General features: G+C 40.4%; 1 protein-coding gene across 1 annotated transcript in view; it reads right to left on the reverse strand.

Moving 5' to 3' along the window:
- Dnaaf11 (dynein axonemal assembly factor 11) overlaps window positions 1-26,795 on the reverse strand; it is a 110,887-nt gene that overhangs the window by 69,828 nt on the left and 14,264 nt on the right. Inside the window, exons 4-5 of the mRNA XM_048457208.3 lie at window positions 12,977-13,149; window positions 1,175-1,392 (exon numbers count right to left, since the gene is read on the reverse strand). Coding sequence (XP_048313165.3) covers window positions 1,175-1,392; window positions 12,977-13,149 — 391 coding nt within the window. The remainder of the gene's footprint in view (window positions 1-1,174; window positions 1,393-12,976; window positions 13,150-26,795) is intronic.

Raw genomic sequence — 26,795 nt, forward strand, 5'->3', positions numbered from 1 at the left:
GGCTGTTGCAACTCACTACCCATCTCTCCCACTCGCCATTAAGCAGAGAGGGGAGACGTTCGCTTGCCCTCCCTGTAGACCCTGAATCTCAGTGTTTTTTTTTTTCTGAAACATTTGGGGAGGCACTTACTTTTCCTCTCCATCTAAACCAATGACTCAATAGGTCAGCAGGTTCCCTACCTAGCCTGCATCATTGAGGGCTTGAGTACAGATAGACAGACGTCATGTCAAGAAGGATTTCATAAGCATGATAAAAAAGTACCAAAATAACATTAACTACATTAAGATATTTTTTAGAGAGATGTCACTGCATAGCTCTGGCTGGCCTGGAACTCACAAAGATTTGCCTGCCTCTGCTTCCCAAAACTGGTGATAAAGGAGTGAGCCACCACACCCAGTTACATTAAAATATATGCCAAGTATGTGCAGGCTTCAAGGCAGCAGACACCACTGAGGATGAAGAGGGGCACAGACCAGAATACTCAGTAGGCTTTTAATGCTTTCATGGCATTTCATTTTTTTCTAAAAGATTCATTACAAGCATACAAATGACTATGACAATTCTGCCTGGGTGGTGGAACAATAGCTTCTTGCTTATATTGTTTATAAAGCACTTGTATACATCTGAAATACTTTAAAATTACTATTTTCTGAATTTTAAGAAATATCTAATACTTTCTTATGTAGAACTGAATCAAGTGACTATAATTATGATCACGTAAGATAAATACCATGAAAAATTCAGATCCATACACAAGATCAATTAGAGGGTTATTAATCACATTTTAAAATGCATTCACTATATAATTCACAAAATAGGATGTTTTATGATGCAATCAAAATTATTCATTATATAATTGTGTGATTTGCATTTAACTTTCTAAACTATTCCTGCCTTAGAAATCAAGGTACACCTGTTAATTCATCTTCCCTGTACATGTTTAGAGAGATTTCTTTTGGTATAATTTCAGATGCAAATGCAAGTTGCTGGTTGGGAAAAGCAATTTTTCTAAGAAAAGAAATCCTACTAGACTCATCATCATGGGATACTCATGATACCTGCCCCCTTGCCATATTATGTCCTGGGTAATAGATGCTGTGAACACTTTCGGGAGGGAATACTGCTTCTGTTTTGATGGGAGTTAACAAGAAAACAAACCACTGATCTACGCACCAAGCAGTATGAATGTCTGTGTACCAATGCCCGTCAAAACCTGGGCAGCTTTTCTTCTTGTCTTCTTCTTCCTCGAGTTTCCTCTGAGCCTCCTCTTTCTCTTTGGCCCGTCTAAGGCAGTAAGCTTTCTCTTGTTCTCTGATTTGCTGTTCAACTGCTGGATAGTCCTGTAATGCCTGGATCCTTTCGGAACGCTCTATTTCTTTCCCATCCAACCACTTAAACAAAAAGCAACACAAAGTACAATTATTCAATTCAGCCAAGCAAAATTATTCATGCCTGTAATACTAGCACTCAGGTGACTGAGGCAGGAAGACTTCCAGGAGTTCAAGGGCAGACTACGCCAATTTGCAAAGGTAGGAAGGAAAGGGGCGGGGAGAAAGAAATGGAAAAAAGGAGGGAAGATGGGAACGATCAGTCCCAAGTTTATGTTGATTGATATATTTTTAAATTAGAAATAATGCTGCCAAAGCAACAGAAAATTAAAACAAAGTAATTAATGAGAAATATCAGAAATAGTTGTCTAAATCAATGCTTATTTCATACAAGTAATAAAGTTTACAAAGCACCATTACTGGAAATAAGTGGGTCTTCTGTCAAAATAATTAATGACAAGCTCTCAAAATATTTCTATCAATTTCATAACTGCTCACTATATTAAGGGTGTTGATGCTTAAAGCAAGTCACAGCTCCTGTAACAACGGCATTCTACAAGTTTCTTCATAGAAAGGACCCTAGACAAGATCAAGTGCCACCCTGGAGGACGTTCACAAAGTGGTCTTTGTTGTATACAGTGTTTACACGATATGTATATAAATTTTCCAAATTAAAATGTGTACATAGAAGGTGAGATGGTGGCTCAGTAAGTCAATTGCTTGCTGTGCAAGCATAAGGACTGTGCTCTATCCCTCGTACCCAGGTAAAAAGCCAGGCATGGAGGTGCACACATGTAATTCCAGAGCAGTGGAGGTAAACACAGGTAAGGCTCTGGGACTTTGGTCAACTAGCCTACCCTAATTGGTGAGCCCTGTAAAAACTGTATAAAAACAAACAACAAATGGTATACAAGGTGACTCTTTAGGAGGAATCATACCTGAAGTAATGCTCTGCACTCTACCTACATATACATACAATCCCAATATGTATCCATGCCCCCCACATGAACACACAAGCACGTACATACATGCATGCCCCACCCAAAAAATACACAAGCAAATGGTAAAAAAAACATGCCAACTAAAATACAAAAAGTCAAAGCTTCCAGTTCAAAGAGATCTGTTATTATCCCAGCCTCATTCTGCAGAAAGAGGTAGGGATTTAGGTTGCTGCACTTCACTGACAATGGTTCCCCTTGGTGCCTGTGATCTAGTCACTGTGAATGTCACCACACCTGGTCAAAAGGACTTCGATGTGATGTAGTTAATGATCTTCAGCGAGCAGCTGGATTACTATCGGATTACAGAGAGCCTATAAGTAGGAAAGTTGGAAGTACATGTACAAGCCTCAGAGTTACAGAAGTAGGTGAAGACAGAGGACTTGAACTTGTTAATTCCATAGTCAGACTAGTTCCTGGACCCATTTGCCTACTCACATTTACATATTTAAAATGTGCAGAATACTGAATTCCTTTCAAAACTTCACCTCCTTTTTAAAGCCATTCTTGACCATTTTTTAAAAAGGTGTATCTCTCTTCTTGTGTGTGAAGAGAAGTCATGCATCATTAAACTTCATTATATAAAACTAAAAAGAAAGGAAAGAAAGAAGGAAGAAAGGAAGGAAGGAAGGAAAGAAGGAAGGAAGGAAGGAAGGAAAGAAAGAAAGAAAGAAAGAAAGAAAGAAAGAAAGAAAGAAAGAAAGAAAGAAAAAGTAGCCATAAACCTAAAGATACAGTCGCCCTCTAGAGGTGGCAAACAGCAAGGCACATGTTTTTCCCTATGACTAAGCGACCTTTCAACACCTAGATTTCTACACCTACATTTCACATTTCAAACCCTCTGAAGCCTAAGGTGAATTTGTCTAGCTTTAAGGCTTTAAATTTGTGTTAATCCACTGAAATAGGAATTGAAAACCAGCACAAAGTGAATTTAAAGAAAGATAAATTTAATGAAGTATAAAATTGCCAACTATTAGGATAAGTCATAGTATACATTAAAATGATATTGAAGAGATGAGGAAGCATGTTTTCATGAGACTCACACAGCTGCTATGCATAGACTAGAGATTTCATTTTAAGCTTCCTGGCAGTCAGAGTAAAAGAGGAAAACATTATTAGTCAGATGTTTGATTCTTTTCACTCTCTTGAATTTTAAAATATATTAATTTCTGGCTTTCATCTAATATCTGGCTTTAAAACAAATCTTTAAAGGGGAGTGTCATAATGGAGATCAGGAGAAATGTTACATACTATCTGCAGAGAGATACATAGCAGAGTTCCAGACTTTCAAAGGCTCTTTGTTTAGTATCCATCCTTGAAGACTGAGGCATGGTGACGACACCTCCTGTTGAAGCTATCACTTAAGGTAATAACTGCAATGCACTTTTTAAAAGCAACTCAGTTCAAGCTTGAGTTAAGGTCTAATCAAGCTGGAAAATTCTGAATGAAATATATTCATGACACAAGTAAAATAAATCTCTGCAATAAGCACAATATGTAAATTTGCAAGTAAATATTAGCATGTGTATGTAAATGAGACCATAAAATATTAACATAAATATGGATTGGACATTATTGTATTAGATTGGGAGATTCCAGTTAAAAAGAATTTTTTAACCCAGGATTCTGATGAACTTTGGGAAGCAAGGTGCTGTTCTTGGTGGTGTCTGGAGCATATTTGCCTATTTGATTCATAATGTCTTCACAAATGTTTTAAATTTGTATTTAATCACATGTACTGTTCCTAAGAACATGAAAAAAGACCCATCTATCACCTTCCAGACTAGAGAGCTCACACAGAGAAGTGGCTTTTCATTTGGCCCTGTGCCCAGCACCTATCATAGGGACCACATTTATTTGAAGATTTCTGTGAGGCACTGTCTAAACTTCCCCCACATATTTTCCAAGTCTGAACAACCCCTTCTGAGCAAGGCAGGCCCAGAGAAGCAAAGGCAGTGGAAGCTTTAGCATTTCCTGACCTTCCTCCAGGCAGGGTTCCTGCACCTGGAGAAGCAGGGTGTTCAAACTTGGTGATGATAACCTTGCATGGGTCCACACTTATTGATAACTGTACATAGTATCCATGTTTGCTGGTGATAATTGTCATGGGTACACACTAATGGTAACCATGCATGGATATGCACTTACTATTGATAACTTCATGGGCCCATGCTTACTGGTGATAACTGTCATGGGCTCAAACTGATGGTAACCATGCGTGGATATGCAGTTACTGGCTATAATTTCATTAGACCATACTTACTGGTGATAACTGTCATGGGTCCACACTAATGGTAACCACGAATAGATATGCACTTACTAGTGATAATTTCATTGGTCCAGGCTGACTGGTGATAATTGTGCATGGGTCACTACAGAGGAAAGCAAATGGGGCTTCACTAAAGTACCCTAAAGGAACAATCAACATCCAGCTAGAGATGAGTAAAATAAAAAAGGATCTGCAGCTCACAGGTTGGATATAAGTAACACCATGCTGTGTGCTATCATGGTCAGTCCTCACTGACTACCTGGAGTGATGCAGACTTCAGGAAACCCTGTGAATGGTTGGGTCTCCTCACATATTCTCTGTTCTTGGAGGCTGAGTTAAAGTTCTAACTCCAGGACCACAAAAATTGACTATTTGGACATAGGAACAGTATAGGTATGATTCATTTGGGGAAAAAATGGAGTAATCTCATAAAACTGGTGTATTTACAAGAAAAATTTCATGTGAAGGAACAGAGGTCTAAGAACAGTGTGACATGATGAAGGCAGAGGTCAGAGTGACAAATGTACAGACAAAGAATGCCAAGCAGTACCAGCCAGACCTGCTGGGTAGGAGATAGGCATGGAGTCTCATCATCAAGAACCTAAGAAGGACCCAACTCAGTCTAATTTTCTATAACTTTATTGGACCATTTGTTCTCCCGAGCTATGGGATAAGCGGTTTCTGTCATTTAAGCCACAGATAGTCGGTGCTTTTCTCACCGCAGTTCTAGCAAATTAACACATTTGCCGCCACCACGCCTTTCAAACACACCTCACAGACCCTCGACGACACTGTGACTAAGATTGGAAAGTGCACTGCTCTGTTTCTAAACATCGGTAAACACATTTCCTAAAACTATTTTTCCACAAGCACCAGTGGCCTTGTGTGGAGGCTGAGTGAGTGCAGCCTGCTGAAAGACTAGTGGCTGACATAACTGGGAGAGCAGCAGTGGGCATGTGAATGGTGGACAGCGGGGGTCCAGCGTCAGACACAGGGACGAGCAGAGCCCTCCTGTTCCATTTCTCAGGAGTGTCAGGCCAAATAGGAAGAACCAATTCTTTGAGCACCAACTTTGCATCACTAATACACTTCACGGTTGAGCCTGGGACCTCAGAGACATAGTGAACAAAGCGCCCTGTACCACTCATAGCCAAATCCAATACCTAATGATATCTCACAACCTTGACCTGATCACAGGCACACAGACAAGTTCAACTGTAGAGACCATGCAGTCCCAGTCCCTGATCCCTTCAGGTTAGTGACTTTCACATTTAGTCTCCAGGATCCATCTCTAGCATAAGCGGTTTCACTTCATTCCTTTTCTAGGAAGACCTCGTGGGATGATGACCACTTGGCTTATACATTAAAATGATTTATCACTTATTCTAGGTTCAATTATCTGACTTATTTTTATAATCTAAGAAATTTTATATCAGAATAAATGTGTTCTAGACTCTAGCAGTTGTTATGCCCAAATCACAGAGTCCCCCCCCCCCAAACCAACTAGGAGACTGAGTCCTGCATGTAAAAGCAAAGAGCCTTTCTTCTTGCACAGGTTTGCAAGCTCGGACTTCCCGTGTGTCCAACATATTAGAATGATCAGAGAGCCCCAAGCTCAGTTAGGGCTAGATTTTTATAGTAGTAAAGGTGGCAGTGAGGGATTTCTAAGAGTCAGGAACCCTGATTGGCCGCCGTTTGTCTGGGGGTGTCCTGGTGAAAAGTGATGCATGTGTGCTGGCAGGTGATCCTATCTACAAGGGTTGGAACATTAGGAATTTCCTTTTGATGGTCTTGGTAGACTCAGCTTGTGGTCTTTCTTGAAACCAGGTAATGCTTTAGGGTAAACTGAGACTCAGGCCTACATAGAGCTTGTCATGACTAGGTCCTATAGCAGTCAGCGATTTCTCAACCACAGAGAACACTGAAGATGGAAGAACAAATACCCAATGAGAACTAAGTCAATCAACGTCATAAAAACCAATCCATTCCCATTTTCTTTTATTGCAGAAGCTTAGAGCCACACATGGACTGAGAACTTTGAATTTGTGTGAAAACTAATATTCTCCCTTTAATATTCTCAGTTGTGTACTTTCTCTAGAATCATATTTTTCCTAAATATTAGATCTAATATTATCCCAAATAATATTAACTCTAAAATTATTAGATTTGGGGAATACAATGACAAAATATGAACATATTGTGATACACAGTTTGGTTCTAACCATTGTCTCTGACCTAAAATGTCTTCCCCAAGTGAATGATGTAAAATCTATAATGTGTCCCTGCCTTTAGGGGATCATAAAAAAATTCTCTAGAGCTGAAAAGATGGTTCAGTTGGTATAGTGTTTGTCTCATCAGCATAAAGAAGTGAGTCTGATGCCTATTTTTTACATAAAATGCCAGCCAGACATGGCAGAACACACTTACTCCACCATTTAGGGAAGCAGATAAAGGAAGAACCCTGGATTTCACTGGTCAATCTGTCTAGTCTAATTGGTGAATTCCAGGTCAATGAGATACCTTGCCTCAAAAGAGGTGGACAATGTTCTTGAGAATGACACTAGAGTTGTTCCATGACTTATACAAACACATACACACACACACACACACACACACACACACACACACACACACACTTAAAAAAAAGAAAAATTCTCAGAGCTACCTTGTAGTAATGCCCTCCTCATTCAGCAAACTTCCTGTTCCATACCTATGGAGGAATAAAGGGTGGAGGACCTAAGTAGACTTTATGCCATAAGTGTAATGTTAAAAATAAAACAGCACCATTCCCCGAGGGGCAACCGTGGGCAGCAGGCCACAAGAGGCAGCAGCTCCCAGGCATGGAGCTGCACAGCCTGTGAGAGAACTCAGTGGGTTAGCTGGTCACATGAGGAGTCATGGAGGGTGAGAGACAGAAACAGATAGGCATGCCATGCAGAGTAAGGTTGAATATTTATTCAGTGGGTTATGAAGGGTAAAGGAGGGAAGGGAAAAAGGGAGAGGGAGGGAGAAGGGGGATAAGGAGAAGGAGAAAGAAAAACAGAGAGGGGAGAGAGGAGAGGAAAAGCTACATCTTCAGGAGAGAGATGGAAAAGAAGGAGCTCAGGCTAGAGGCCGAAGGAAGATCTGCTTGCCTGGGTGGATGGGGTAGGGAGTGGGCAGGACTTGTCTCTTAAAGGGGCAAGACAGACCATTACATTCCCATCTCTTTTTTATAATGAAAAGTTGGGAGTTTAGGCATAGCAGGTTAAAGGAATTGGGACAGTGGATTCTCAAGACTGATTTATGCTTGTTTGTGGGTGTCTTCTTGGAGGCAGAATGTGAAAAAGCTGGGGTAGCTGGTCTCTTTGCTCCTGTCTGGTGTTTGTGGTATGGAAATGTCTTGTGTCTCTTACATCTGTTTAAGTTATTGGCAGAGCAGTGGACAAAGTTAAGTTTAGGAAAAAAAATATTTAGGACCAGGGAATTGAGAGGGGTGTGTCTGACCTGTTTAAAGTGGATCCTTTAATTCACCTCCCTGGAACTCACAAGATTTTTTTTAGGTTTGTGAAAATATAAGTTTTAAACAGCAGCATATCTATATCAGAATGACTGTGACAGATATTTTTGCAAAAAGAAAAGTATCTTTAAGACTATGGAAGGCAGCATGAGAGAGAGATTTGATAACTTTTATTTGTTTTCACACCTTTATAACTTGCAGGTACACACTTAATAACCTGTATTTGTATTTTACTAAATATTGATTGGTGAGGTTGTCCTTTCAAACTGAAAAAACCTCTCAGCTGTCAAACTGTATCAGAGATCTTTGAGAAGGATAAAATTTTACTTGAGTTATTGATTAGAAAATGACAGAAAACTCACTTGGTTGGCACCTAGAGCCCCTCCTCAGGGTCCTCCATGGTCGCTGAGGGTTGTATTTTTCTTTTGCTCTTTAGAGCAGGGCCTGCCAGGCTCCAGAAGATCCTGTGGGCTAAGAAATCTGTAGGAAGACAAGTCTACCTTGACCTGAGCAGCTAGGCTGTCAATTTCAGTGATTCTGTTCACTGTCGGAGATGTTCAGTTTAGGTGAAAGGCAATTTTGCACAGTGGTCAGTACTTGGCAGTTGAAACAAATTGCGGATGGACGTTGTTTGTGCCCATTTGTTTTCTGTCTTCTTTGGAGGAAATAGAGTGCTGCTGCTAGGAGGCAACGCTTCTCTTTTTGTTATGAAAAGTTTTTTTAATAATTAAATATTTAAATACCATATTCCCTAGATATCTGAACAATTGATGGCTGTTTATCAGGTAAGACCACAGTATAAAATATGCCTGGAGAGCTGGGTCCAAGCTTGACTGTATTGGCTCTCAACTTCATAAGCAAGATTTACACTCGCAAAAAGACAGAAAGAAGAAAAAAACTGCTTGCAATTGGTTAATGGCAGAACTGACAATAGTAGAAAACAGCTTAATATATTTTATACCATACTTTTGTAAGAGACTTAAAGGTACGCACCAATTTAAAACATGAGACTTATTGTTTTTGCAGTCTGAAATGAGACACAATGAACAGACAATTATAACGTTTAACAGTAAACATAGGTGCATTTAAGTTATATGTATGACATATACATACAGTGAACAGGAATTGGGCAAAGTGAATGTCCTTGATGACATTCACTTGAATGACCCTACCAAAGGCATGCCACTGCACAAACACACATATAACAGAGTCAGCAAGAAGAATTTAGAGACAAAACCATAGGTAAACCGGGGGACCAGGCAGGGTATACCTCAGTAAAGATGACAGGACTTGGTCACCTGACCTGGTCATCAGTTAAGATGGCAGTAAGGTCACCTGACCTTGGTCAAAATGGCAGTGGTCAAGTGTTGTATGAAAAAGTCACATTTTTTTTGAGCTGTGGGAGTTTTTAAATATAATAACAACAGAGACTTAGAGGCATAATCTGCCCTGCCACTGTGCTGCTGCACCACAAGCCGCAGAGAGGAGCAAAGACTGGAATTGAAAACAACTGCCTTGTGGATCCACTTAATTTTGTCAGTTTCCACAGGACCGGTGGTAGTGGTGGCAGTGATAGTTTGAGGAAAAGCAGAGCTGGTGGGACACCAGCAGGTGGCTGATACTTTGAGAGTTTATATTCCATGGATGAAAATGTGAAAACCTGTAAAAACAGCAAACAAACTGCAAAGCCTGCAGAAAAACATCTTCTCTCTACAGGCGGGGTGTTAATGAAGTCAGACTGGCTCTGGGTCCCGGTGACTCGGAAGCCAGAGGCTACAGGCTGCTCTGAGTGGTCTCTCACGGCGAGGACCATTTCTGAGTGGTCCAGAAGAAAAGAAAAGAACAGAAAAGAAAAGAAAAGAAAAGAAAAGAAAAGAAAAGAAAAGAAAAGAAAAGAAAAGAAAGGAAAAGAAAAGAAAGGAAAAGAGAAATAAAAATCCGAGGGATCTCGGGCACCAAAGCAAAGGCACTACTCAGCATGTGCAGTGCTAGCGCGGGAGGACTACCCTGGGTCATCCAATCACATTTTTAGCTATGGAAGGCAACCAGAAATGAATGTCAGCAAAGGTTCAACCATAGCTGTGAAGGCTGTGATTGGGGGTAATCTCCCCATTTCTAGGAACACCATAGGATTTCCAGGAGCTCAACAGTCAATTCTTCGGGTTCAGAAAAATGGTTTAGCTGACTGAAAGAGAAAAACTCACCACCAAAGCTGCTGGTGTGCTTAGAGGTTGGCATTCAGGCAGATAGAATGTTGGGCTATTGTAAAGAAACCTGGTTCCTGAGCCCAGGGTTCCACATGTCCTCAGCTGGCCCTCTGTTGGTGGGAGCGAACATGGAGAGAGCCTGGCCAAGTCATGGAGTGATGGAGTAGGGTGATATGTCTATGTGTTACTTTCATTGGTTAATAAAGAAATTGCCTCGGCCTTTGATAGGACAGTAGCTTAGATAGGCAGAGTAACAGAACAGAATGCTGGGAGAAAGAAGGCAGTGAGGCAGACGCTATAGCTCTCCTCTCCAAGATGGACGCAGGTTAAGATCCTTCCTGGTAAGCCACCACCTCGTGGTGCTACACAGATTATTAGAAATGGGTTAATCAAGATGTGAGAGTTAGCCAATAAGAGGCTACAGATAACGAGCCAAGCAGTGTTTAAATGAATACAGTTTCTGTGTAATTATTTCGGGTAAAGCTAGCTGGGAGCCGGGCGGCAGGAATGCGGCCCACAGCTCCTTCTACACACGAGCACCATTGTAATGGTAAAAATAAAATAGCACCATTCCTTCAGTTCCAGCAATTGGCAGAGGGCCACAAGGGTCAGCAGGTCCCAGTCAGGGAGCTGTATGACAGGTGAGAGACCTTGGTGGATCAGTCGGTCCAACAAGGAGCCACAGCAGGTGATGGAGATGGATAGGCATGCCATGCAGAGTGAGGTTGGATATTTATTTAGTGGGATTTAGTGGAGGAAAAAGGAAAAGGAGGGAAGGAGAAAGAGGAAAAGGAGGGAGAAGGGGAACAAGGAGAGGGAGGCTGAGAGATAAAAAGAGAAACAGAGATGGTTGAGGAGAGGAAAAGATACCTCTTCAGGAGAGAGATAGGAAAGAGAGAGGAGCTTAGGCTGGAAGTGGAAAGAAGATCTTGCCTCAGAGAACAGGGGAAGGAGTGGGCAGGGCTTGTCTCTTAAAGGGACAGGACAGACCACTACAATAAGGGTCAATAAAATCTATCAGGAGTGTCACATTTTTGGGGTGACTTCTGCCACCTAGCCACAGCAAGATCATTCCAGGGTATGGGTATGAGGATTAGAAATGTTATACAGGAAGAACAGAGATAAGAAAGAAACACAGAGACAGGGGAGAGTATCAGGAGGGCAACTCAGCATCTCTAACATACTGAGTTCACCATACACTTTTATACCCCAATACAAATGGGGGAAGAAGGCAAAAGACTGCTTTAACATGATACAAAGAACAACTAGAACAGTTACTTGCTCCAATACTTAAGACATCAAGTCAATAATTCCAGAGTAAAGTATTTGATGTTTGGGCAGTGAATCTACCCTAGAACAAGTATCTTGCAAGCAGCTACGCCCTAAGTCAAACTTCCTATTTCAAAAGAAGAAGCAGAAATAAGCTTGAATTCTCCGACCTTTGGTGAGGGTGGAGCAGATCTAACTCTATGGGCCATTTTATGTCCAAAACACCAAGTAACCACACCTTAGGGCAAAGTATTGTCAAAATCTAACCTATAGACAAGGAGAAATAGGCTCACATGTTTGGGTCCTGAGAAAAATAAAAAATAAACTCAACTAAATTCTCCCTTGTCACTGATCACAAGCATGTTCCTGGAGAGTGGCACACTCGGGACATTAGAGGCCCAAGCTCTTTCTCCCAGACCTCATCTTAGTCACAGTGCGTAACTATAAAGGCATGTCCTTTAGTGTTCTGTGAGCTGTTCAAGTAAATTAATAAAACTGAATAAGAGATCATAGAAGCCCTGATTATAAACAGAAGTGTAGATTAAAACTACAAGGGCTCATAACTGGCGCCTAACCTTGGGAGGCAGTCTGGCAGGCTTGGGATGAGATCTGAACACCATCTCCTGTAGGATCAGGAGTGAAGAAGATCAAGGGCACCAGATGCTGAAGAAATGACCCACTGCTTGATGTGCACAAGAAAACCTGGTACATTTGATGTCAGAAAACTCATACTGTTCTGATGTGAGAACAGATGGGGAAGAAATGAAAGTAACTGCTTTTGTTAAATACACAAAAAACAACAGTAGCCCCCAGGTAAGTATCCTGAAACATTACCCAAGGGTTTGCTGTATATGTAAATCTCATGCCCTGTGTGATTAAGACCCAACTCAGGAGTCTTGAGAATGGGGCATGGCAGCCTGTTTACTTTGGTTTGACTGGTTATTGCTGTTTTAAGGCAGGTCTCATTATATAGCCTTAGCTAGCTTTGAATTCATTGTGTAGACCAGGTTGGCTTTGAACTTGCTTCCTCTGCTTCTCTGCCTCTCATGTGCTAGAATTGCAGTGGTGACATATTAGTAAAGATGGGGGTGTACTTCAAAGAATGAAACAACTGGTCAATAAACTGCTACATTCTGTGCTTTGATGAGACAGTGGCAAAATATATGATTTACTTTTTCAAATTTTGTAAATGTTTCAAAAACAATGACAAAGGTATAGAAAACAAAGAATGTGATCTTATTCTGTAGCTCTTATTCCTATCTCTAAAGCAACAAATTTTCCCAAACAACTCCAGGAAAAAAAAACAGGAATTACTGTGGTTGCTGATTCTTGTATTTCTCTGCATTTCTTGCCATCTTTTCTCTCTTTTATTTTTTCTTGTTTTGCACCTTTACTCTAAGCATACCTTTAGCTGCTGTAAGGTCACCACCACAAACTGCCTGTAGCCATCAAAGTCAGCACACGGGTTGCCCATGAGGAAGAGCTCCTTCAGGTGGATGTTGTGCTTCAGGGTTTTAACACTGCTCAGCTCACCAATAAAATTTACAGTTAAGTCAAGTTTTGTCAGCCACTCACATCCTGTCAAGATAAGAAGAAAGAGAGAAAAGAAAAAAGAGAAAAACGGCTGCAGCAATAAATTTATACAATAGCAAATAATAGATGGAAGAGATGTTACATTTTTAATCTTCTGATTAGTTGCATTTCTTGCCAATGAATGATTTTTCAGAAATCTCTACTAAATTCATAGTCTTATCTCACTTTTCTATCTATAGTTTTGATTTTCAACCCCCTTGATTCTTCCATCCAGATAAGGACCATATCCATTCTCATATTTGTAAGACCCAGGCTGATAAAGGTTTGGATTTGGTCATTTATCTGGAACAGAGAAATCAAAATGTCCACTGCTCCTAGAGTAGGCATTATATAGGCACGGTGCCTGTAAGCAGGCTTCTCAAAGATTTTACTTGGAGCTTAAGACATGTCCTCAAGGAAATACATGATGGAAAGTATCCACCAAAGAAAAGACATCTCCTAAAAGTAGTATCTCAGAATTCAAATTTGCAGAGTCACATAGAGGAATCACTGGCTCTAAAGCCACCAAGAACTGAAATATCAGGAGAAGGAGAAATAAAAGGTTTAAATTTCCTGTTTAAAAAAATACGGAAAAAAAGCCAGGTGGTAGTGAAAACCTTTAATTCCAACATTAAGAAGTAAAAGCAGGCCAATCTCTGAGTTCTAAACCACAAAAAATGTGAGGGGCGAGAAGAGAAGAAAAGGGGAAATAGGAAAAGGACAAACTATTGTTGACAGAGATTTCTGTCCCACATGGTCCTGCAGTTGTTCAGTCCCAAAGAAGCACACAGAGGCTTACATTCATTATAAACTGCTTAGCCTAATACTTCAGGCTTCTTATTAACTCATATCTTACATTAACTCACAATTCTTGTCTGTGTTAGTCATATGGCTTGGTACCTTTTATCAGTGAGGCATTTTCATCTTGCTTCCTTTATGTCTGGGTGACAACTACACCCTGAACCTTCTCTCTTCCCAGAATTCTCCTATTCTTGATGTCCCACCTATACTTCCTGCCTGGCTTCTGGCCAATTAGCATTTTATTAAACCAATACAAGTGACAAATCTTTACAGGTTACAAGACCATTGTCCCATAACACTCCCCCCCCTTTGAAACTCTGAATCGAATCTCCTTTGTTTAATGTTTTTCCGGATCATTATCCATAACAAATTGTAACCAACACTTTAAAAAAAGACCAACATCCATAATCTACTTTTTTTTCAGGGGGAGGAATGTGGGCATAGTTTTCAAGGATACTTCATGCTGATTAGGAGCACTGATTAGGGGCATTAGGGGACCTAAAGATAATTTAGGATTATGATCAAGTCCTGACTGGAATATTCTGTGAGGCTTGATCATCTCAACCAGCAGTCTTGAAGCTATTTGGATGAAAATATTTGAAACTATTTTTAAGAGAAAACTCCAACAGAAGTACTCTGAAATGGGAGATCATCTGGGCATCTGCTCCTATCAGAGATTTCCAGAAGTCTTGGTCCATCAAAACTAATTTATCTGGAAGGAATTCACAGGTTTTTATCCTCAATAGAAACAAAAGAAGAACCTCTTTTCCAAAGCAACATATACTTAGACCCAAATTTTGAAGACACTACCCCCCCCCCATTTTGAAGCTTTTGGGGTAGATGGCTCTTATAAAATACTAGATAAAGCTGATATTTGTAGATGGTAAAACTCCGAGATGGAGGAGATGTTGGGACTGACTATCCCCCTTTGGCAAATGTTGAACACAACTTGTCTTGTACACCAGACAACCTCTTCTTAACCTCACTTGTGATATGGCTGAAGTGTGCCCAAATATCATGGGTATTTTTGAATCTGCCAAGAGACAGGGGTTACTCCCTGCTTATCTGACCTACTGATCATTCAGCATAATGATACTTGCCTGCTTGCATTAATTTTCTTTTACAAACTTTACCACATACAAGATCACATGCAAGAAGAATTCCTGCCCCGAAGACATAAGAGAGAGTCCCTAATGGCACTGGATGTCACCACATTGATGGGGCTAGGGGTCGCTGGGACTGCCCTGGGCACCTCATCTTTGGTGATTTTACAACAAGAAATGGGAATAATTTACCTACAATTGACAGCAACCTTAGAAAAGACAAAAACTGCATTATGTTATTTACAAAAGTCTTTGGATTCCTTAGCAAGGGTAACCTTACCAAATAGGAGAGGTTTGGACTTGCCATTTATGGAACAAGGAGGAATTTGCAGGGCACTTAGGGAAGAATGTTGCTTCTATTCAGACCATTCCAGGATAGTTACAAGAACCCTAGATGAGTTAAGAAAAGATATTGATTCATTTAAGTCAAGGACCCCCTTTGAGACCTGGTTTAATTGGCACCCATGGCTTACCACACTCAGTTCTTCCCTAATGGGGCCAATGGTCATTTGTTTATTAATCTGTCTTTTTGGCCCATGCATTTTCCAAAGGCTGAAACAGGCACTGCAAAAACAGGTACAACTCATAGCCTTTTGAGTACATTATGATAGGCTCAATATATCTCACCCCATGGATGAACTATTAATTTGAGGGTATCCAGGCTGAAAGTCCAGGTGGGGTGGCCCTGACTCATACACTCTTCCCAGTGTGCTATTCTGACTTGGTGACCAGGGTTCAGGGTGGGTATAAAACAAAAAGGGGGAGATGCTGAGCCAAAATTAGCTGAGGGCCTGTACCTTGAGGTCTGTAGGACAGAAAAAAGCCTGGCTCAAGTTTGAAAGATAGTCTCAAAGCTAACAAGTGAGAATGAGACAGCAAAATCAAGGTAGACACCCCTCCCGCCAGAGGGAGGGCTTGGCTGTCTCTCATTGGCTGGAGGTACCCCTGCATCACAGGATATCACTTAGCCTATATAAGCAGATGCTCACAGTAATAAACAGAGTTCCTGCTTTGACTTGACTCCCTATCGCATCTGATTGTCCTGCGTCATGGGGCTGCAGAATGGGCAGATAGTGCACTCACCTTTCCCTGGGGAATAAGGCTAAGATTCCCTGGCAAATCATGACACATTGACTTCTTCCTTTCCAATTTGTATACCCTTGATCTCCTTTGTTATTGTTATAGCTCTATTGAGTAGATATGGAGAGAGTGAATAGCTTTGTTTTGTTCCTGATTTTAGTGGAATTGCTTTGAACTTCTCTCCATGTAACTTGATGTTGACTTGATGTTGTTATATATTACTTTTATTGTATTAGGTACCTCCCTTGTATCCCTGTTACTCTAAAAGACTTTTACAGGAAGGGTTGATGGACTTTTTTGGCATCTAACGGGATGATCATGCCATTTTTTTTCTTTTTCTTCAAGTTTGTTAATATAGTGGATTACACCAACAGATTTTCATAAATTGAAGAATTCTTGCATCTCTGGGATGAAGCCTACTTGGTTATGGTGGATATCTTTTTGATGTTTTCTTGGATTTGGTGTGCCAATATTGTATTGAGTATTTTTACATCAATGGTCATGAGTGAAATTAGACTGTAATTATTTTTCTGTGTTGAGTCTTTGTGTGGTTTGGGTATCAGAGTGATTGTGGCCTCATAGAAAGAATTTGGCAATTTCTGTTTCTATTTTGTGGAATAATTTTAAGAATATTGGTTTTAGCAGTTCTTCATAAATCTGGTAGAATTCTGCTTTAAAATCATCTGGCCCTAAGTATTTTTGCAGGGGGCGGCTTTTAATGACTGCTTCTATTTCCTTGGGGGCTATTGGTCTATTTAAGTTGTTTATCTGATCTTGATTTCACTTTGGAAAGTGGTATCTATCAAGAAATTAGTCCATTTCTTTTAGATTTTCTAATTTTTTGGCTTCTGGTTCAGCAGGAGGCTGCTGCCTGAGTTTGGGGCTGAAGCCCTAGCTGTGTATGTGCATGGCTTCTGATCTGGTCAGGCGTCTCTGCGGCTGAGATAGTGGCTTGACTTCTGATGGGCTGTGAGGCTTCTGCCTGATTTTCATGGAGTTGGCCTGGTCTCTGGGGTTCCGAATGCTAAACTGTTCTCTGGAGATCAGGATTCTGGCCTGGCTCTGATGCAGTGGAAAGATTCTGCTAGAGGTGTAGGCCAAAATATGGTGACAAGGAGAGGAGGAGCTGTGGGGGTTATGTTGGGAGGTATGGGCAGGGTTGGCAGACAGTCTTATCTGGGGTTCAGGATGCTGGCCTGAACTCTATGGGAAGAGGAGGCTTCTATCAGAGGTGTGGGCCTAGATGTGGTAACCCTATGCTTTTTGATTATACTGTTTTCTGTTGTTTTCCAGAAGATAATTAACTTGAAGTAAACTTGGGTATGTCAGCAAAATGAATTAAGTTCAGATTGGTTCATAGTTCTGCAATCTTGTCACATTTGATGAATGACCTCATTTCTCAAAGTTGTATAATGGAACTGAATTATTATATGATAGTTTCCCTTCCCACCCCTTCCATTCACCTTTCCTTGAGTTTAGCCCTTGATCCCATTTTGGCCTGGGTAGGAAGTCATTTACTGTAGCAAGGACAGCTTGCCAGTGGCTATACCACTCATGAGAATAACACCCCTTCTCATTTTTCTCATATATTTCCTTTCTACTAAACTACTATGAACACTCTAATTTTGGCCTACTAACTTTTGTATAAAATATGAAAATAATCTTCTAAACCCATTCATAACAAGGATATATAAAGCGGAAAATGAGATAAAGTGGATAAAGGACAGAGAGAACCCAACATCTTGGCATGCCACAAAGCAAGGATTTGTTCAGAGACTGTCAAGAGCATATGAGGACATGGTTTATCTGTTTGGAAGGACTGCGCTGGCCATGCTTGGAACAATGTGAACACCAAACTATAATATTAAAAAATAGAACACCAATCTACTGAATTAACACAATGACACAATCTACTGAATAAAGCAAGGGTCCATGTACACAGAAAAATATAAAGTGGAAGAGAAGGTGAAGTTTTTGCTTAGAGTATAATGTCATCCAACAAATAGAGAATAACAGAATTGCAGAATCATTGATGAGTATATTAAAACCAACACATAAAAAATGATAAGGGATAGGCTATTCACATAATGTCACCTAATTTCCTCCCATCAATTGCTTAATAACCAAAAATGTAGGAACTGTACAGTAGAGTGGCAAATTAGATACTGACTTCCTTTGGTTCTTTTTGTGACATTTAGACATTCTCTGTTTTAATTTTCTGTACAACTTTTGCTTTTCTGATATTTTCTTGTGCTGTAATTGAATTCTTATAACTTAGCTTTTTCTATTATAATCTGAGTTCCTTGGGCATTGGAAAACTGTCTTAAACTTGTCTTAGTTAGTTAGGGTTTCTATTGCTGTGAAGAAATACCATGACCACTGTAACTCTTATAAAGGAAAATATTCAATGGGGTGGCTTACATTTTCAAATATTTAGTCTGTTATCATCATGGTGGGATGTTGCGGCAGGCAGACATGGTGCTGGAGAAGGAGCTGAGAGTCCTGTATCTGGCAGGCAACTGAAAGTATGCTGAGATATTGGGTGTATCTTAAGTATATATGAGACCTCAAAGCCCACCTCCATAGTGGCACACTTCCTCCTATAAGGCCACACATACTCCAACAAAACCACATCTTCCAAGAGTGTTACTCCCTTTGGGAGCCATTTTCTTTCAACTTACCACAAAATGGCTTTGCCTACTACATATAAAAAGCTCCTTAGCATAATATAAAAGGTTAAGAAATATTTGTGGAAGAAAGACAACAATGGGGGAAGAAAGAGAGGCAAGGAGTAAAGAGAATGATGAAGATTTTAAAAAGCCAGGGGATCATGGATAACTGAGCAGGTTGGATGCCAGAGAGATTATTTAGTTGGCCAGATAAAAATTAAGGAAAATACAGCCTTAAAGATAATGGGGCAACAGAGGAAAGATAACTGACAAGGCTGAGTACAGATCAAATTCTTTCTGTGCCACTAGATGACTATTACTGTTGGATGTGATGTGACAGTCAGCAAATACACTTCATAAAATACATCAGCACATAAAGAAAATTAGCCACATTCCTAGCTTATAAAAGTGCTTAAATGTGGCTGGGAGATAGTCCAGTGTATAAAATACTTGTTAAATAACCATGAGGATCTGAGTGCACATGCCCAGAACACACATGAAATCTGAGCACAGCAGCATTCACTTCTAATCCCAGTACAGGAGGTAGGGTAGGGAGAGGTAGATACTGGGTCTCACTAGCCAGCCAGTCTAGTCTAATGGCAAGTACAGGGTTCAATGGAAAACCCCACCTCAAACAGAGAAGAGGAGGGGAGGGCAAGGGAGGGGAGGAAGGGGAGGGGAAAAAAGAAGGGAAAGGAAGGCGTAGGGGAATGAAGGAGAAAGGAAGAGGAGAGGAGAGGGAAGGAGAGAATAGAGGAGAGGGGAGGGGAGGGGAGGAGAGGAGAGGGGAGGAGAGAAGAGAAGAGAGGAGAAGAGAGGGGAGGGGAGAGGAGGGGAGGGGAGGGGAGGGGAGGGGAAGGAAGAGGGGAGGGGAGGAGACCTTTGGCCTCCACACATGAACACATAGACAAGTTCTCCCACACACACATATTACTATGCATAGACACATATATACAACTTTTTAAAACTGGCTAACCAAACTCTATTGTATCTTTTCACTCCACTCTTACCCAAAAAGCATTAAGAATTATGGTTACGATATCTGTATCACAACATGGGGGAGCTAACGATCAAAGTGAAAAGAACTCAAATTTACATTGTCCGTGTACTGTGGCTGTGCCCTAGTACAGGTGGGAAAACAAGCATGGACAAATGGCAATGGCAGTGGTAGAAGTGAGAGTGAACCACTCTTTATTTCAAAAAATTGCAACATGGCTCTGTCTGATATTTTATACAAAAATAGAAGAAAATTACAGAAAGCCAAGACACAGTTTCTAAGATTTTCTCTGATATCCTGCTACAAGAGAGGACAAGGATTATCAAAGTGTAGTATACAGATATATCAAAATGTCACAGTGAAATTACTTTTTATACTTAACATAGGCTGAGGAGATAGCTTAAGTGTAGGAGGGACCTGTGTTTTTTGATCCTCAGAACCCACATACAAAGCTAAGCATAGACACACATGCATACCTGTAATCATAGTGCTAGAGAGTGGAGACAGGAGGATTGTTTGATCTTACTGGCCAGTTGGCCTAACTATAAAATGGCAAGCTCCCAGTTTAATAAAAATTCTCATCTCAATAAAGAACAATAAACAAGGGTATTTGATGTCTTCCACTGATCTACATGCAAACAAGTCCACATACATGAATAAAACATAATGAAATATGTTTTATAGGCACATAATGTGCTTGCTACCTATATGACAATATCTTATTCAATCCCAACACCATGCCTATGAGCAAGAGATTATGATGATCACTATTTAAGGTCAGATTGATAATGGTGGCACTTGACTCCATGATGTTGCCATCTTCATGGGCACTCAGGCCATTCCATGGAAGTTGGCATCTAGTTCTATTCACTCTCCCGGTACCTCACTTGATCTCAGAGACTTCCAGCTGATACACTGCAGCAATAACGAAGTTATACATCTTCCAAAGCTGAGTCAGATGCTCATAGGGTCTCCCAGAGTATGAGGATGTTTACCAATGCATATAATGTACACATGAATAAGTATGACTTGGTACTTCCTAAGTATGCACAGCTTTTATGTTCCAGTTAAAATGCAGAAAAAAATAACACATTAAAGCTTGCTCTTAGAACAATTGCTGTAGGCGACTCAGAAGCCAGATGAAAACACTGATCTCATGAGCTCACTGAACTATCAAAGTTCCAGCTGGTTGGTGCAGAAGTTGAGAAAGGAATCAACAGCCATTTGCTCTGAAATTCTGACTTATAAAACTGTTGGAGCAAGGCGGTCTACGGAGATGTGAAGTTTTGTTTAGTTTGTTTTTTTCACTGCATTGGGTAACTGGAACTCTACTGTATATGAAGCAAACTATTGCCCATGTTCTCACAGCTCCTGAATGGTTGAACTGGGGCTTGAACTCAGATTTGCCTTCCTTAAAAGCAATGCTGAACCAATATGTCAGTTTATTTACAAAGACCATCATCATCACCATCATTAATGATCATCACCATCATCATCATGAATCATCACCTTCATCATCATCACCATCACTATCATCATCATCATCACTATCACTATCATCATCATCACCATTAACCATCATCACCTACATCATTATCACCATCATCATCATTATCATATTAAAGTTCTCAAGTTAAAACTTTTATGAAACACATTTTGGGGTCTATAAATGAAAACACTTGTCACCACAAAGCTGGAAGTGGCCCAGGCTGGACTGAACTGGAATCCACAATGGCGAAAAAGGATACTTCCTTTCAAAACCATAAATTTGGTTTGTTTTATCTTTAACTGAGTTTTAACACAAAAGTTCTACATTCTTGGTTTGACAGCATATTTGTTATTATACATTACATATTTGTATATATAATATATGTGTATTAAATTGTATATTTATATGATTAAGTAACCCATGAAAGGGTATGATTAAAATAAAACAAGTAAACTATCATATAAAATTAATCTAGGCTCTAATTTATAAAGTAACATAAGTTTTGGGACAAAAGTCCCAGCCTTAATGGCCCCATCAGATTCTGGTCCCAAAGCAGTAGAGCTGAGTAATGGTGAGCGCAGGAGAGAGAAGGTTTAATCAATGTGGCCTTGTTAGAAGAGACAAATGAAAAGGTCCAGTAACTCCAAGTCTATCTTTGGGGTACTGAAAGAGCTCTAGATTTAAATAGAAAGTAGGACAAGGGGCAAGAGGTACATATAACTAAAGTCACAGTCACTGCGTCCCTTCACTGATCATGGTATAAGTTCTGGTCTGCAAGTACATATCACATGGATGGACAAACTCTCCCCTAAAGACTGTCTTCTTGCCCACTCAGATGCAATACTACCACTTCCTACAGAGAAGTTTTCCTAGTGTCATGGGACATAAACCATCTTGCTTCTGAATGCACAGAATGCTTGACCAACAAGGCAATGGTAAACTCCCCAGAAAAAAGCTACACTTATATTGATTGTGGCTGACTGAATGATTAGAACCCTGTGACTGTGGGGAGCTGAAACAGTGTAGATACAAAGTCTTGTTGTCTCATCTATATCTAGTTACTTTAAAGCCATTTGGCACTCACCTTCTGTATCTGACACATGTCCTTTCAAATACCAGGCAAAACCTTCAGATGGTATGAAATTAGCAGATCACGAACTGCCAGCAACTCCAAAGCCATCAGACAGCATTGACACCTATGGCATGGGGCATGGTTTACCCTGCTTTGCTGTAACCCACTAATCTAATGTCTCCACTAACGCATTTGAAAAGTGCCTTAATTTATGACTTTATTCAATGACTATAGAAGTTCATGTAAACTTCCGTGTGGTACACTTTCTAGGTTATTTCTAGGTCACAGTCACTCCTATTTGGCCCAGAATAAACAATCTCTAGCTACCTGTGAGGTAAGAATTGTGCATTGTGTAGATGGTTGGTATTACACTGACTTCGAAAGGTTCTGTAAAACATTTAGAGGTATCTTTCTTTTATGTAAGAAAAGACTGATTTCCAAGATTCCAACAAGATAAAAATTTCTTGATTTGGGGATTTGCTGCAGTTTTATGTATCGATGACTCATGATTCTCTATATGTTCATAATAGTTTTTTTTAAAAAAACAACTCCATTTTGCTTATACTTGACCTAAACATAAAAAAGTTAAACATGTTTTCCATGCTATAGAAGAGCATGGTCTTAGGTGCCAAACTTAACCAAGTCTTCCCTGCCAAGGCAACCATTCTCTCCTTTACCCTTTGCCTTCTATCCTGAAAAAGGCCAGCTACTGACCTCAGGGATCTAAGGTCATTTAAATTAATAAGATGATGGCCATAGGTGGGGAGGCTGCTCGAACACAGTACCCTTCCAATCCCTCCAGATTAGGGCAGGACGGTTCTGTGCGAGGGGGAGCGGGCACTTCATTCTACCCTGGTAAGTCCTAAACATAGAAAAGAAAAGAGGGGAAAGAAAAATAGAGTCGTTTCTTTGTTTTGATTTCCCCTCCCTGCTCCTCCTCCTCTTCTTTGCCATCTAGGTAAAAAGGAGAGAGGGTATAAAGGTGCCCGTTTCCTTTTGAAAATCAAACTGAGATGTACTGTAGCAGATGGATTGAATATATACATCCATCTTCATCTTCTCTCACTTCTAGCCCTTCAAAGTAAACAAACAAACAAAAAAGATAACCCTCCTTCTCTCTTCACCCATCCCTCTATACATCCCTGATCTCGAGATGCATGTCCTCAAACTAGCCTGTAACCGGTTCCTCCGCATTAGAGCTGGAAGGCACAGAACGGAAGAGAGCACCTGTCCAGATGGGTGAAACGCTGGAGGCACACCACTGACAGCCTTTTGCAAAGTTCCAAACACAACAGCAGCGTTGTTGCCCTCTAGTGGTGGATGTTCAGAACATCTGTTAAAAGGGAAGTTCCCAGTCCTGTACCAGTTTCAACAAAAACAAACCCTGTATAATTCCAAAAAGTGAAAGTTGACATTAAGTTGTCATTTCTGACATTTACATTAAAATTTTATTACCATAAGCATGCATGCTGAGTAACTGTTGTCACTTTGTTTGAACAAAAGCTAACTGTGACAGAGCTGTTTTGTACAGGGAAACAGTCGTGTCTACACTTCTAAAACAAGAAGACACTGATGGTGCTCTGAATCTCATCACCGATACACTCACTGGGTTTGGGGATTTGATAAAGACAATTTCTAGGTTTTGAAGATTAAAAATTCAAAAGGAATAATGTATATTTATGTCTGTAGATACGTCACTGAAATACCCATTCCACATGGGGAGGCAAAGAGACTAGATTCACTGTGTCCTAAGTGAAATCCTCCCAATTTAGCTATTGACAGATGGGAGTGGGCTGGCAGAGCAGCTTGCCTGCCTCTGCTCCACGCCCCTCACTCTGCAGCAAAGCTGCCAGTCAGCATGCTCCACCCACTCAGAGGGCACATAGCCCCGCCATACAGAAGAAAGGTTGACTGGGGAAACCGAAGCTCACAACTGCAAGCTCGCGCCAGCCACTGGACACACCCGATCCTCTGTGATTACTGTGGGCCATCGAGTTACCACCTAAAGAAAACAGCCCAGGTTAGAGAAGGCATTCAGAGAATGGAAAGAATTTAAGTTGGAATTCTAACTACAACCACACCTGTGTGAGATGCTACTTTATCCATCCAATAACAATAGCGCTACAGGAAAACAGCTATCATCAATACAGGAGTGAGAAGGGATGAAAATCGTGGCCACATCAAAGAGTTAATTGCAAATGAAATGAATTCTAGAATGAGAAAGAATTAACATAGCATAATTATTCTGGGATTTAAATCTGGTGAGATGTCTCAGACTGCAGAATAAAAAGACGAACTAGTTTAAATAGACATGCAGCTTAAGAGGCCTGGATGTCAGCTGAGTATAATCAAATCCAATTAATACACTAAAGGTCATGAGAATGAGATAGAGATAATTAGAGAGACAGAGAAAGGATGTCAGAAAATAAGAGAGAAGAGCAAAGAAAAAGGAGCAAGGGAGAAAGGAAAAATGTTAAGAATTCTTCATCTGGAAAACCACCCTTCGAAATGTTTTTTTACAACTAAACAAAAACTCAGATTTTGTCAACAGAAAATCTACCACACAGGAAAACATGAAATACAACTTTTGGGTTGAAATGAAGTCACTGGAGAGTAGCTCAGATTCATATGAAAATATCGGAACCAGCCTGCCAGCTGTTGTGGATGGAGCTTTTGCAGGCACAGGGCTACAAGCCACTGTGTGGGTTATTGGTGTTCTGGCCCAGGATGCCTTGCACCGGGAACTGGAATCATGGAAGAGTTACTCCAGTCTTGCCCCACAAATTACCATTGAAGAGAGATACTCCTTCTGGTGGAGGCAGAGAGTTGAGTCCACTGCCTCTATAAATAGGATTTCAATCTACTGGAGGCAATGACTACTAAATGCAAAAAACAAGATGGATTACATCTGACTAAAATGATGCCTTCACAAATTCAGGAAGAGCCACAGACAAAAGGCCGAGAGAGCTTCATGATCTACACTAACTCGGACACTGGACTGGGGGAGGGGGTGCTTAGCTGGGGAGTTGATAGCAAATGTCATTCAAGAAACTCAGTCCCAATACACAGTCTATTACCATATCAAGATTTGCAGTTGAGAAGCATGGACAGGGAAAAGCAAAGCAGTGTGGGCCAGTAGTGTGGGCCAGAAGAAGATGTTATAGAATGTGAACGGGGGCCACAGAGAAGAATTCCCTCCCCACCACCTATCAAAGAAGCAAGGGCCCAAATGTCTATGTTTGGGATTTGTCAGGTCAAAATCAATGATGTCCCATAGAAATATTCAGAGGTAGAAAATGTATCTGCGGTGATGCTGCCAGCCCAGCTGAAGATGATGCAGAAAAAAGTTGAGTTCATTAAAACACATGTGTTCATGACGGTGATCTGATCCTTAATATGTCATCAGCAGGTAAGGAGGAACCCACGTGCACTATATGCTAAAGAAAGTGAGGTTTCTTTTTCCATGGAAAATAGAAGTGTATCAAAATCTGATGATGTGTGCATTCACACTGGTAAATTTTATGGTATGTAATTTGTATTTCAATTTTAAAGTATGGTCCAAGTACTTCAACCATGCTACATTTTGAGAAAACAGTACCTTCTGATTTAGCATACATGGCAAACTTGAGATGGATTAGAGAGGATAAGTGTGAAAGATTAAGTCACTGAAAGTAGAACTCAACACAAAATAGACTGTATTTAGAAATTATAAGAGAGGAGGTTGATAGCCTAGTATATTATAGTATAAAACTTCTGCATACCAGTATCATAACTGAAAAACATGAAAAAGTGGTACATAAAAGGAAAATGTCTGTATTGTGTGACAAGAGTTTAAGTTTCAGAATATGTGAGAGCACACTTTCCATAATGGCAAATCAATCAAAAAAACAGGCTAACACATAGGAAACATGTTAGAATTCACCTAAGAAGAAATATCAACATTCTGTAAGTGTCTTTACATGGTAGCCAAGATCCATACTAGCAAAGAATCTGAAAGCAAACAGTGATGAACAGCGTAACGCTCCCATGTGTGTTCCAGTGTGCGGGAGGCTTTCACAAAGACATCAGAAATGACACTCATGTGGACCAGCAGGTGCAAAGAGAAATTGATGCAATCCTTCAGAAGAAAACTTGGCAGTGTATTTCAAAATTTGCATATTTAAGCCTAGGAATTTCAAGTCTAAATAAAACCTGGAGGTGGGGGGAGCATGCTCAAAGAGTGGCTGAAGAAGGGTGCACACTGTCGCCAGGGTATTATAGCAAAGCACAGGAATCCTCAGATGTCCATCTACGGACAAATGCTTAGCTAGCCCCCTCTATATTTATGGCATTCCACAGACTCAGATCCCTTTGCTTACATATCAAGACAACAAGGTATTTTCCAAGAAGAAATGAATTTTCAGAATACTCCTCCTAAGGATCAGAGAGAGAGTTCAGCACC

Source organism: Myodes glareolus, chromosome 19 (genome assembly GCF_982192425.1).
Source record: "Myodes glareolus chromosome 19, mMyoGla1.1, whole genome shotgun sequence".
NCBI classification, from domain to species: domain Eukaryota; kingdom Metazoa; phylum Chordata; class Mammalia; order Rodentia; family Cricetidae; genus Myodes; species Myodes glareolus.